General features: G+C 45.1%; 1 protein-coding gene across 1 annotated transcript in view; it reads left to right on the forward strand.

Moving 5' to 3' along the window:
* CFAP77 (cilia and flagella associated protein 77) overlaps window positions 1-13,597 on the forward strand; it is a 96,064-nt gene that overhangs the window by 46,225 nt on the left and 36,242 nt on the right. The window contains exons 2-3 of the mRNA XM_083485366.1: window positions 6,486-6,585; window positions 8,477-8,705. Of these exons, the coding sequence (XP_083341492.1) occupies window positions 6,486-6,585; window positions 8,477-8,705 (329 nt within the window). The remainder of the gene's footprint in view (window positions 1-6,485; window positions 6,586-8,476; window positions 8,706-13,597) is intronic.

Below are 13,597 nucleotides of genomic sequence, written 5' to 3' on the forward strand. Positions count from 1 at the left end.
GCCTGGTTATAGGTGACAAGGTGTTCAACTGCTGTCACCATCTCCTGTTCAGACTCCCCCCATAGCTGTTCTGAGCCCTCCTGAACCTTCACTGAGGCCTCCTGCTCTGCAGAAAGAATGTCCTGAGCTCCGCTGGATCAGGCCAATGGCCCATCTAGTCCAGCATCCTATTCTCACAGTAGCAATGCAGATGCCTTCAAGAAACTTGCCAGCAAGATTTGAGTACAAGAGCACTCTCCCTTTCTGGGGCATCCAGCAACTATTTTTTTTATTTCGAAATATATTTTATTGAATTTTAATAACAGGCTACAGAAAAAGGAAATGAAAGAAAAACAGTTTAGGAATATTAAGTTGATACGATTACCAATAAGTAAATATAGGACACAGCTGGGTGATTTACTGAGTTTATTGTAAAACATCCCAGAAGGAAACGGATGTGCAGTTTATGATTACAAAAGGTAAAAAAGATGAAATGTAACTGTCAGGGAACTGACATCGGAGCTAGAGGCGGAGGGAAGGCTCTCAAATGATGCTGGAGAAGGGCCCAGCAGGGAGAGAGGCAGCTCCGCAGATGGGGAAGCGCAACACCAGGGATATAGAGGGGCTGATGGGGGAATCGGCGAGAGGGCTCCAGGACTCTTCACCGGACACCAGCGGGGAGAGCACGGGTCCTCCGCTACCCACGCCCACCCTGCGCAGAAGACTTCCGCGCAGAGAGAGTAGGAGGAGACTGGGTGTCAAACAACTTTTATGTTGGAAAAGATTTAAGAAACGCCCACTGACGGATTCTGCTAGCGACTGAGGCAGCCACGAAGTGAAGGGCTGCCCAGACTGAAAGGTTTAGCAAGGCAACAAAGCCTGGAGAGGCTTTGTTGCACGAGCAACCCATACACATTACAGTAACCTTAATGCATATTAAATCATTTTACTTTAAAAACAAACACATTTAACCAAGTTTAATTATGAACAGCATAAAGGACTTCTTTAATGTGTCCTGAATCTGCCAACATTCAGCTTCATTGGATGCCCACAAATTCTAATACAGTCTTACCTCCACGAACATCTGCCCCATCGATTGTCCATTTCGGCAGACATCCGTGGCAAACCTGGAAGTACCAGAACAGGTTACTTCTGGGTTTGCTGCTTTGCGCATGCGCAGAAGCGCAAAACTGCTCCATGCACACGCACAGAGCGATGTTTTGTCGAGCATCTCTTTCATCGAGCGTCTGGGGCTCCGGAATGGATCCCGGATGCTCGACGAGGTACCACTGTACAGTGGTACCTTGGGTTACAAACACATCGGGTTACAAACACCTCAGGCTACAAACACTTCGGGCTACTAATACTTCAGGTTACAGACTCCACTAACCTGGAAGTAGTACTTCGGGTTAAGAGCTTTACCTCAGGATGCGAACAGAAATCACGCACTGGCAGCACGGCAGCAGCGGGAGGCCCCATTAGCTAAAGTGGTACCTCAGGTTAAGAATGGTTTCAGGTTAAGAACGGACCTCCAGAACAAATTAAGTTTGTAACCGGAGGTACCACTGTTTTATGAGAGAGGACGATAAACTTTTCTCTATCCACTTTTTCCATACCATGGACAATTTTACCAACTTCTAACCTCTCACTCACCTTTCCTAAAAGTCCCACACACTGCAACCTTTCATCATAGAAGGGTCGCCCCACCCGTTTTCTGAACATCCAACCCCACAAGTACACAAGGTCGCTTTTCAAGGAAGCAGTAGTGGTTGCAGCAGCCTACAGAACGCATTTGGATGGGTTATGGGTTTGTTTTGTTTGTTTCATTATGTATTTTGTGTTTTTATTTTGTGCTTTTATGCTATGAACTGCCCTCAGATCTTCAGATGAAGGGTGGTTTTTACAAAAATAAATAAATAAATAAATAAATAAATAAATAAATAAATAAAATTTGAAATCCTGGACTCACTTGATTTCATTTGCTTTTCTTTCATTCGTTTGTTCATGTTTTTTATTTTCCTCCAAATATTAACCCCTAATTTTGTAGCAGCTACAAAATAGTGCTGCAGAGAGCCGTTAGTCTGGGGGCACTCACTGCAAATCTAGAAACAGCCTTTTTGAGGATTTCCTCACATGCACACATTTTGCCTACAACGCAAATCTTTTGTGAAGTCGTTTTCTCTTGTTCTGTTTTCTTTTGGTATGTTCCTTTCAAGAATATGTGCATTTTTAAGGCACACCTCAGTATATGAACTTTTGTACCCATTACTAGGCTGGAGACCTGCATCAAACAATCAAGGAGAGGGAATGGAATGGAATGGAACAGACTGGCTGGCATACCCCATACCCCAACATTGTATTGCACTCGTAGATGTAAACGGGCCACTGCAAAGAATTGTATATGCATGCATTAGGATAGGTAGCTGACCTGTGGAGTTTTGCAGGTCCGAGCATGTCATCTGTATCTCCAGGTTGGGCTTGGAAAGCCTCTCAGCCCCAAACCCCGAATAGCTGCTGCTAGACAATGCTGAGCCACTTGGACCATTAGTTTGAGTTGGTATAAGGCAGTTTCCTGTGCTCCTGTGTCTTACTGGAAGGTCTGTAGCTAAGAGCACAGGAGGTTCCATGTTCAATTCCTGGCATCTCCAGGTAGCGAGAATAACCCCTGGTCTGAGCAAAACAATCTAAAGCAGCACCCTGTGTTCCTATAATAAACAGTGGAAATCTGGCATTAAATTTTAGGTTCCCTAAAGGTTCTGTCCCCTTCTACATTTGAGGCAGGATGTCTCCAAATGTGGCCATATAAATAGTGTTTAGGAGGCTCGATTGCCATCATCGAAGCCATAAAGGGAGCAAAGCTTTCAGAAGGTGCCCAGAGAAAATTATTAGGCCCGCCTGGAAGATAGCAAGAAATGGGTTTTAATTACAGCGGAGAGAGTGGAAATAAGGCAGCGAAATTACATCTTAATTAGGTTTAATGAAGTTGTCTGTTGGTGGGGACAGCTGTCAGGAGAAGAAAGCGGGGGAATCTGCATTCTAGCCAAAGCTGGTGAAAAGATGAAGATGAGGCCAGGCTGCTATAGGGGATGAGGTGGTGGATGTGGCTGGAAAGAAGGCTGCCACCTTGTGTCACATTGCAGTACTTCCCTCTGCCATTCTGCACATCTCACTGGTGCTAAAGATTAACCCACTAGCTTTTTTGCTAACCAGAAACTGAAATATCACTACATTGTGTGTCTCTTAAAATTCTGCAGTGTTCCTGGGTCACTGTGGATGCTCTCATAATTGATCTGCAATTTGGCTCTTGAACTGCCCTCTATAAAACAAAGTTCCAAGTTTTCCCATTAACAATAACAGGGAATCTAAATGCAGCTGTAATTTTCTACTGCTTTTGGCCAAAGTGGATGAAATGTACAGGCACATCATGCTCACTGGGTGTGATCTTGAGCCAGTCACTGCCTCTCAGGCTAATTTACCTCACAGGGGGTTAAAAGGGGAGTGGGAGAACCACATATACTACCTTGAGCTCCTCGGAGGAAAGGTATGATATAAATGCAATAACTAAACAAAATGTGGAATAATAACAACAATATACAAAAATGCATATTAAAAGAAATTGCTTGCAAAAAATATATATATTTGTCAAAATGGCAAAGTTCTGTTGATTTGAATAAATGCTGCCAAATTTTCATAAGTACTTTTTTTTTTTTTTTTTTAAAAAAGCAAATTGCTGCAGAAAGGCGGAGGACTGAATTTAAGATTGGAAAAATGAGACACCAAAACTGACAGATCCTTCCATCCCTATTCACGAACATGGGCCATCCTGAAGGCATTGCCCTTCCAGGCCTCCTGTCAAACCACTCCGCCAAAAGCCTCTGGTCTGGTCTGGCTCTCCCCAGCCCTGCCCTCCCCTTTAAAACAATATGATGTCATCATGAGGGCTAATCTCTGGCTGGCTTCACCATGGAGATCCTGGTCAAGGCACAAAGAAGTGATCAGAGGTCACTTAATCCCACAGACACCACAAAGCCAGGGTACACAGAAGGGAATAAAAGGAGTTAATTTTAAAACTAAATAAAAAGAGGCCAGCTATTGTGTGCCCACTCTCCCCCCATGCCCTCTTTTGAACCTTCCTCTGGCCACCCCCATATTGTCCTTCTTCCCCCGCTTCAACTTGTCCATCAGTTGGTGTTTTAGTGACTTTTTCTGCCTGCGAAGGGTGGGCCCTTTGTAGGGACTCACACACAGTGGCATAGCGTGGGTTGTCAGCACCCAGGGCAAGGCAAGTAATTTGCGCCCCCTAACCCGTGGAGAGTGAGTGAGCCAGGTAGGGGCAGAGAGCTGCGAGTGCAAGTGCCCCCCCCCCCGATGTTGCGCCCGGTGCAGCCGGCCCCCCTGCACCCCCCACGCTACGACACTGCTCACACAAATGTTTTCACGGTTCTAGTGCAATTTGGAGGTCTTCTTTGTAGGGTTGTAGCTACAAGGGGAATCTTTGAGTCGGGGTCTAGCTGCTTTGGATCAAGAGCAGCCCGGATTTTGTGAGGAGAGGCTGTGTAATGAAGTGGCTAGAGTGTCTGACTAAGACGTAGAAGAGGTCCTGCACTCGGCTGTGAAGCTCACTTGGGTGACTTTGGGCCAACCGCTGCCCAGATCGTGGGGGGCGAACCACGTATACCATGTTGAGTTCCTTGGAGAAAAAAGGGTGGGATATAAATGCAATAAACAAATTTTGCAGATCTTGTGTGGATTAGACAGTTTCTCTGGGTATATTTCTTTTAAGGTTTTTCTCTTTTGTCCTAGGGGGAAATGCAGCCACAATACAGATTTTCATCTAAATATTCTCTACCATATTTTTCTGTGTGGACACCACCATTTCCCATACATATGAACCCATGCACACAAATCTCTCAGGACAATGCTAGGTTGATGGAGAGGGAGAGAGTGCAAAAAAGAAAGAGAGAGCTGTTGTGAAATTGTTGCTTCTAATGGTGACCACCAAACCAAAGAAACCCTTGGAGATTTTTTTTCTGCCTCTGTAAAAAAAAAATCAAAATATTTTCCAGCTCTGCTAGATCATGCCAATGGCCCATCTAGTCCATCATAGTGGCCAACTCTTTTAAAGTCATTCAAGTTGGCAGACACCACTGCCTATTGCAGGAGCAAATTCCATATTTAAATCTTGTGCTGTGTGAAAAAGTCCTTCCTTTTGTCTGTCCTGAATTTTCCAACATTCAGCTTTATTCAGATGTCAACTGAGTTCTAGTTTTAATGAGAGGGGGAGAGAAAAAAAAATTCTATATACACTTTCTTCATGCCATGAAATAATATTTGAAAACAGATGCTGGGAAGGGTTGTAGCTCAGTGGTAGAGCACCTGCTTTACATGCAGAAGGTCCCAAGTCCCAGGTTGAGTCCCTAAAGGTATCTCCAAGCAGGGCTGGGAGATCTGTCTAAAGTCTTAGAGATTCACTGCCAGTCAGGGATAGAGATTGCAGAGGTGGATTGGAATAAAATGTGGGCTAAAAACCCACTAAAATCAGTATCAACCTGGATATGAGAAAATACATTTAAATTACTACACTGATGGCATTTGACACCATTAAATAGTGTAGTTATATTAATAAAACTATCCCACCATTGTACTGGAGAGGCTGCAATAGTATAGGTACAACATTTCACATGTGATGGGTGTGTTGAACATATGAAGCCCCTCTGTCAGAGGGTGTTTACATAAATGAGGTATATTACGGGTCAACATGTGGAATGTACTCCAAATCTGGAATTGTTAACTATTTTCAAACAAGGGCAATCTGACCTTTGTTATAATGAACTAATCACTTTTCTTTTAGCAGTGGCACACCTAATAGTGGCACAGAATTGGAAAGGATGGGAAAATCTGTGTATCTCTCATTGGAAACAGACTGTATGGTCTATTCTGTATCAGAGGAATTAAAAAAGAGATTAAGTGCATTGAATGCTACAAATGAAATATGGCATACTTTTATAAAATACTTTATTGATAATCTTGAAGAATGGCAACTACCAAAATCACAGATTGGACTTTGCCAAACTTATCTAGATTGATCTGCCCTGGAGCGGGGTTGGGCAAGTTGGTCTCAGTGTAAGTCAGCTTCCTCTGTTCCTATTTGGAAAGGGGCCATAGTTCAGCAGTTAAGCATCTGACCAGCATGCAGAAGGTCGCTTGTTCAATCTCCAGCAGCATCTCCAAGAAAAGCTGAGAAAGATAGGTATTGCCTGCAATCCTTGAGAGCCACCGCCAGTCAATCTAGACAATACTGAACTAGACAGACCAATGGTATGACTCAATATAAAGCAGTTTCCTATGCTGAAGCAGAGCCTTGGCACTAATCAGGCATTTCTACATGTGAATTTACTTTGTGTGATTTATTCTGCTCACAGAAAATGAGGGTTTCATGACTGCAAATAAATAAATTATTTAGCTGGTAGAATATTTAAGATGACTGTTTTTACTTCTCTTTGCAGCCGGAGCTTGGGAAACCCCGCAGAAGTTGCTACACTCTCCCCGGCTATGCTTTCAACTATGGGTTATATTTGCATGGGCTGGACGGAGGCGTTGCCGAAGGTAGGGCCATAAGGATGCATTTTCCTGTTAATTTCTGCTGATATATTTTCACCTTTCCACATTTTTCAGAGGAAGAAAGTGTGCTGTCTTTTGCATTTTTGTGATTTCCTGAATCTCTCTTTTCATGTGGCATTATCCTGGGCCCCCAAAACATCATTTAAAAATTGTGCATTTGTGGATGATATTGAACTCAGAGTGGTGTCTGGGGACAGGGAGGTGCTATACCATCCCATTTTCAGTGCTCTACTGAAGTTCTGGGATGCAGGTGGTGCTGTGGGTTAAACCACAGAGCCTAGGACTTGCCGATCAGAAGGTCGGCGGTTCGAATCCCCGCGACGGGGTGAGCTCCCATTGCTTGGTCCCTGCTCCTGCCAACCTAGCAGTTCAAAAGCACATCAGAGTGCAAGTAGATAAATAGGTATCGCTCCGGCGGTAAGGTAAACGGCGTTTCTGTGCGCCGCTATAGTTCACCAGAAGCAGCTTAGTCTTGCTGGCCACATGACCCGGAAGCTGTACGCCGGCTCCCTTGGCCAGTAGAGCAAGATGAGCGCCACAACCCCAGAGTCGTCCACAACTGGACCTAGTGGTCAGGGGTCCCTTTACCTTAGCTTTACTAAAGTTCTAGGGAGGATGCGCTGCTTCATTCCCTGCGAGTGTATGTCCCGTAAATTTCTGCTGAAATCCTGTAACTTTTTGTACCATAAATGTTTAGGCAGTGGGCAGGGGGCATAGGTAGTAATGTGGTAATGTTGTGGAAGTGGTATAGTACAACTAATGATGTGAAATGATGTGCAGACAGTCCAGTATGAATCCAGCATGGGTATGTTACTATTGCATCAATGGTATACTGCAGCAAACACCCATGTAAAAGACCCTAGTTTTGAGAGGCCATTCACTGTGCATGGTATTCCCCATTCTTAGGGCTAAAGTAGAAGGGATGCTATTTATGTATACAGACACTGCATGGATGATTTCTGTCTTGCCCACCCCCACCTATATATATATCTCACACAACACTAATAGTGCAACAGTGGGAAACCAGGTCCACCCCTGGGGGGGGGGGAGCCTCAGGAAGATTGTCTCTAGCTTAGACTTCTCACTGACAACTAGCTTTCTATGTGCTGGGAGTTCTCTCTCTCTCTCTCTCTCTCTCTCTCTCTCTCTCTCTGACAGACACACACACACACACACACACACACACACATCATAAAATTTATATACCACTTCATTGTAAAAACAAAATGGAAAACTTCAAAGTGGTTTATCAAAAGATTAAAACAATGAGATTATCAATTTAGATGATCAAAAACAACTATTTGAAACATTAAAAAAAATGCTAAAAACCAGATTAAAACAAGTCAGCATTCTATATATCTGTATTGGTTTGCCCGTACAAAAATGTTTTTAGCAGATGCTGAAAAAAGTTCACTCAAGGCACTTGCCTGATGTCAACAGGTAGGGTCTTCAAAAATTCCAAAATATATAAACACAAATACAAGCACACAGTCCTCAACCTGAAAGCTATACAGTTAACTGCTTTAACCTCAACCACCCCCCTGTCTGCCTGGCCAGTCTCTGCACAGGAGCAGCTTCCACAAATACTCTTCACTGCATAACACAAATACAGCCATACCTTGGTTTTCGAACAGCTTAGTTCACGAACAACTTGGAGCTTGAACACCGCAAACCCGGAAGTAAACAAACTTTGCCTCGGAAGCTGAATGTCTGACATGGCTTCCATGGCTTCCGATTGGCTGCAGGATGCTCCTGCAGCTTCTGCAGCCAATCAGAAGCTGCGCCTTGGGTTTCAAACGTTTCGGAAGTTGAACAGACTTCCAGAACGCATTCTGTTCAAAAACCATGGTACGACTCTACTGTTGTCTCCCCATAGCCATTGGCCACTGGAATTCTATGAAGCCCAAGAGCATTCCGGAGAAGGAGAGGCCCCGCGACCAGAAGGCCTGCAACAGCCGAGCCGTCAAGGCCGGCTTTGTCACAGCACACGAGAGCAACCTGTACCGCAAGCAAAAGGACATCCGCCTCTGCGAGGATGATGAGAGGCGCTTCAAGAAGACGCCTCCGAAAGTACCTGCGGACATGACATATGGGAGGCCAGCAAGGTGAGCAGAAGAAAGTGGGGCACCTCCTTGAGGGATTCCACAGAGGGGTAGCGGTGGAGAAACTGATTTTATTCCCCCTGTTATTTACCTCTCTCTTTTTGTATGCTCCAATCTCATATAATAGAGGCTTGGGGGATTGGGCGAACCCAGTACAGTGGTACCTCGGGTTAAGAACTTAGTTCATTCTAGAGGTATGTTCTTAACCTGAAGCACCACTTTAGCTAATGGGGCCTCCTGCTGCCGCCGCGCCACTGGAACACAATTTTTGTTCTCATCCTGAAGCAAAGTTATTAACCTGAGGTAATATTTCTGGGTTAGCGGAGTCTGTAACCTGAAGTGTGTGTAACCTGAAGCATATGTAACCCGAGGTACCACTGTAGTGTCTTCCGAGTACCAGCAAGGCTGCGCTCAGCAGGATGGGGCAGGGTGAGCCAGAAGTGGTGAGGTCAGGGGAACTCCAGGTTGGGATCTGTTGAGCCCCCACAGGGCTGCCGCAGCACTCCAGAACTCCACTGACATTCCCGCTGACAGAGATTGGTATGAATTCATGGCAAATGCAGTGGAGATATAGTCTGGTAATTCTTCTTGGGGCTGATGGGAGTTGTAGTTCAGCAAGGTCTGGATGCCTAAAGGTTCCCTGCTCCTGGTACAGACAACACAGAGGGAGATGGATCAATGGCCTGACAGATTTCCTGTGTTTATCAGAAGCATCTATAACTCAGTGGATGAGCATCTGCTCTGCATGCAGAATGTCCCAGGTTCAATCTCTTACCAGCTGCAGGAGGGGAGAGTACTCGGGCTCAGATCCTGATTATGGGTTTCCCACTGAGGCATCTTGGTTGGCCACTGGATACCATACTTGAAGGGCCATTGGCCTGATCCAGCAGCCAGGCTCTTATATTCTGCATACCTTGTAAAATGCCAGATGGGCGGGTTACAAATACAGGTAATTAAAAACTTATTATTATTATTAATATTATTCCTTGCATGGTGCCGGGTCAGCTGTGATGTTACAGATCTCACGTTTTAAAGTGGGGGAGAGCAAACTGCTAATAAAGTTGGTTTTTCTATTTAAAAAAGGGAGTGGGTGGGAGGGAGGGGGAGGAAATGGCTGCAAAAGGAAGATGTGATGAACGACAGCAAGTATTTTACCCGATAGCAAATGGGCTGCGCCTATGCAAATTGAATGGATTTTAAAATGGTCTTTAATGACAATTTTCGTCGCAGGCATTAACATTAATTGCAGCCAAATGAAAATGCAGCATTAGGTTGCTGTTAGCAGCAAATGCCCTGGCTATAAAGCTTTATCTTGATCAGAAGCAGCCGTCATGGGGATGACAAGGCCGACCGGTAAATTGCAGGCAGAATAGCTCTTACACCGCACAATGATCCCCCGAAGCAGGCTGGAATCAGCATCAATTTCCCTTTATTTCTTCATAAACGGAGGTTAAATGGCTGCCCGAGAGACCAGCAGGCACGGTTTGAAAGTTTGCTCCCCCCCCGCCCGCCCGCCCTTTTAAAGAATAAATATGGCAAAATCCCAAGTAAGGCCAAAGTGCGGGATCTGACAGAGAAGAGGGGGAGCTATTAATTTAAAGTTATTATGCCCTATTCCGGATAGCCTTTAATAGCTACCTTTTATGCAGGCCAGCTGTATTTATCCCCTCGCTTTAAAAGCATGTTATAGACCAAATCAAATTACTGGCTCATTAGACCCACTTTAGGTTAAAAAGGAAAGAAAACTGGGGTGGGTGGTATTTAACCCATTCCTCTTCTGAGTGGCAGGTTTAAGAGTTACCACCAATGGAGAGAAGTGCCTGCTGGGCCAGATGCCGGTCACATCCTCACCATACATTTAAAAGCACATTTAAAGCATAAGGACATAAGGACACCCCTGCTGGATCAGGATAATGTTTAGTTCAGCACCCTGTCCTCACAGCAGCTGGCCAGAGACCTGTGGGAAACTCACAAGCAGGATACCAGCACAAAAGCACTCTCCCCTCCTCTGGTTTTCAGTAACTGGCATTCAGAAGCATATGCCTTCCCTACAGAGAATCTTGGGAACCATAGTTTACCCGCAAAGAGCTACAGTTCCTGGCACCCTTAATTAAACAACTGTTTTGCACACAATTCTTATTTATTTGCAGTGGAGGGAAGGGCTGTCTCCCAGAGGCAGAGAATCTGCCTTTCATGCAGAAAGTCTCAGGTTCAATCTTAGTCAGGGTGGGAGTTTCCCTTGCCTTAAACCCTGGAGAGCTGCTGCCAGTCAGTGTAGATAATACTGAGCTTGATGGATTGATAGTTTGACTCAAGGTAGTGTGGCAGTATCTGCCGTGCACACAGAAGCTTCAAGATTCAATAGCTGGCATCTCCAGGTAGACCTGGGAAGTGGAACATTCCACCTGAAACCCTGGAGAGCCACTACCAGTCAGGGCAGACTATGGCTAGCCAATGTGGGGCCCTGCAGATTTTGCTGGACTGCAACTCTCACATCCATGACCACAGTGTAAGGCACCACAATGAACACCCCTGAACTAGAGGGATCAGTGATTGGACTCAGTATAAAGCCTCTACCTGTATTTCCAAGAAGGGTCGTAGCTCAGTGGTAGAGTATCTGCTTTCCATTTAGAAGGTCCCAGGTTCAATATCTAGGAAGGGCTGGAAAAGACCCTCATCTGAAACCCTGAAGAGCCACTGCCAGTCAGTGCTGACAGTACTGAGCTAGATGGGCCAATGGACCAACTCTGCATAATGCAACTTACGTTCCTGGAAAGGGCCGGTAGCTCAGTAGCATAGCATCTGCTTTGCTTTCAGAAGCTCCTAAATTCAATCCCCAGCATCTCCAGGCAGGGCCAGTAATATCTCCTTTCTGAAACCCTGGAGATCCGCTACCTGTCAGGGTTAGCAGCACTGAGCTATTGTTGTTTAGTCGTGTCCGACTCTTCGTGACCCCATGGACCAGAGCACGCCAGGCACTCCTGTCTTCCACTGCCTCCCGCAGTTTGGTCAGACTCATGTTTGTGGCTTCGAGAACACCATCCAACCATCTCGTCCTCTGTCGTCCCCTTCTCCTTGTGCCCTCCAACTTTCCCAACATCAGGGTCTTTTCCAGGGAGTATTCTCTTCTCATGAGGTGGCCAAAGTTGGAGCCTTAGCTTCACGATCTGTCCTTCCAGTAACTACTCAGGGCTGATTTCCTTAACAATGGATGCGTTGGATCTTCTTGCAGTCCATGGGACTTTCAAGGGTCTCCTCCAGCACCATAATTCAAAAGCATCAATTCTTCGGCGATCAGCCTTCTTTATGGTCCAGCTCTCATTTCCATACATCACTACTGGGAAAACCATGGCTTTAACTATACGGACCTTTGTTGGCAAGGTGATGTCTCTGCTTTTTAAGATGCTGTCTAGGTTTGCCATCGCCTTTCTCCCAAGGAGCAGGCGTCTCTTAATTTCGTGACTGCTGTCACCATCTGCAGTGATCATGGAGCCCAAGAAAGTAAAATCTCTCACTGCCTCCATTTCTTCCCCTTCTATTTGCCAGGAGGTGATGGGCCCAGTGGCCATGATCTTCGTTTTTTTGATGTTGAGCTTCAGACCATATTTTGCACTCTCCTCTTTCACCCTCATTAAAAGGTTCTTTAATTCCTCTTCACTTTCTGCCATCAAGGTTGTGTCATCTGCATATCTGAGGTTGTTGATATTTCTTCCGGCGATCTTAATTCCGGCTTGGGATTCATCCAGCCCAGCCTTTCGCATGATGAATTCTGCATATAAGTTAAATAAGCAGGGAGACAATATACAGCCTTGCTGTACTCCTTTCCCAATTTTGAACCAATCAGTTGTCCCATATCCAGTTCTAACTGTAGCTTCTTGTCCCACGTAGAGATTTCTCAGGAGACAGATGAGGTGATCAGGCACTCCCATTTCTTTAAGAACTTGCCATAGTTTGCTGTGGTCGACACAGTCAAAGGCTTTTGCATAGTCAATGAAGCAGAATTAAATGTCTTTCTGGAACTCTCTAGCTTTCTCCATAATCCAGCGCATGTTTGCAATTTGGTCTCTGGTTCCTCTGCCCCTTCAAAATCCAGCTTGCACTTCTGGGAGTTCTTGGTCCACATACTGCCTGAGCCTTCCTTGTAGAATTTTAAGCATAACCTTGCTAGCGTGTGAAATGAGTGCAATTGTGCGGTAGTTGGAGCTTTCTTTGGCACTGCCCTTCTTTGGGATTGGGATGTAGACTGATCTTCTCCAATCCTCTGGCCACTGCTGAGTTTTCCAAATTTGCTGGCATATTGAGTGTAGCACCTTAACAGCATCATCTTTTACAATTTTAAATAGTTCAGCTGGAATACCATCACTTCCACTGTCCTTGTTATTAGCAGTGCTTTCTAATGCCCATTTGACTTCACTCTCCAGGATGTCTGGCTCAAGGTCAGCAACCACACTACCTGGGGTATACGAGACATCCATTTCTTTCTGGTATAGTTTCTCTGTGTATTCTTGCCACCTCTTCTTGATGTCTTCTGCTTCTGTTAGGTCCTTTCCACTATTGTCTTTTATTATGGTAATCTTTGTACGAAATGTTCCTTTCATATCTCCAATTTTCTTGAACAGATCTCTGGTTTTTCCCATTCTATTGTTTTCCTCTATTTGTTTGCATTGCTCGTTTAAGAAGGCCTTCTTGTCTCTCCTTGCTATTTTTTGGAAATCTGCATTCAATTTCCTGTATCTTTCACTATCTCCCTCACATTTTGCTTGCCTTCTCTCCCCCGCTATTTGTAAGGCCTCGTTGGACAGCCACTTTGCTTTCTTGCATTTCCTTTTCATTGGGATGGTTTTCGTTGCTGCCTCCTGTATAATGTTGCGAGCCTCCACCCATAGTTCCTCAGG

The sequence above is a fragment of the Podarcis liolepis genome, assembly GCF_965112155.1.
Source record: "Podarcis liolepis genome assembly, chromosome: Z".
In the NCBI taxonomy this organism is placed as follows: domain Eukaryota; kingdom Metazoa; phylum Chordata; class Lepidosauria; order Squamata; family Lacertidae; genus Podarcis; species Podarcis liolepis.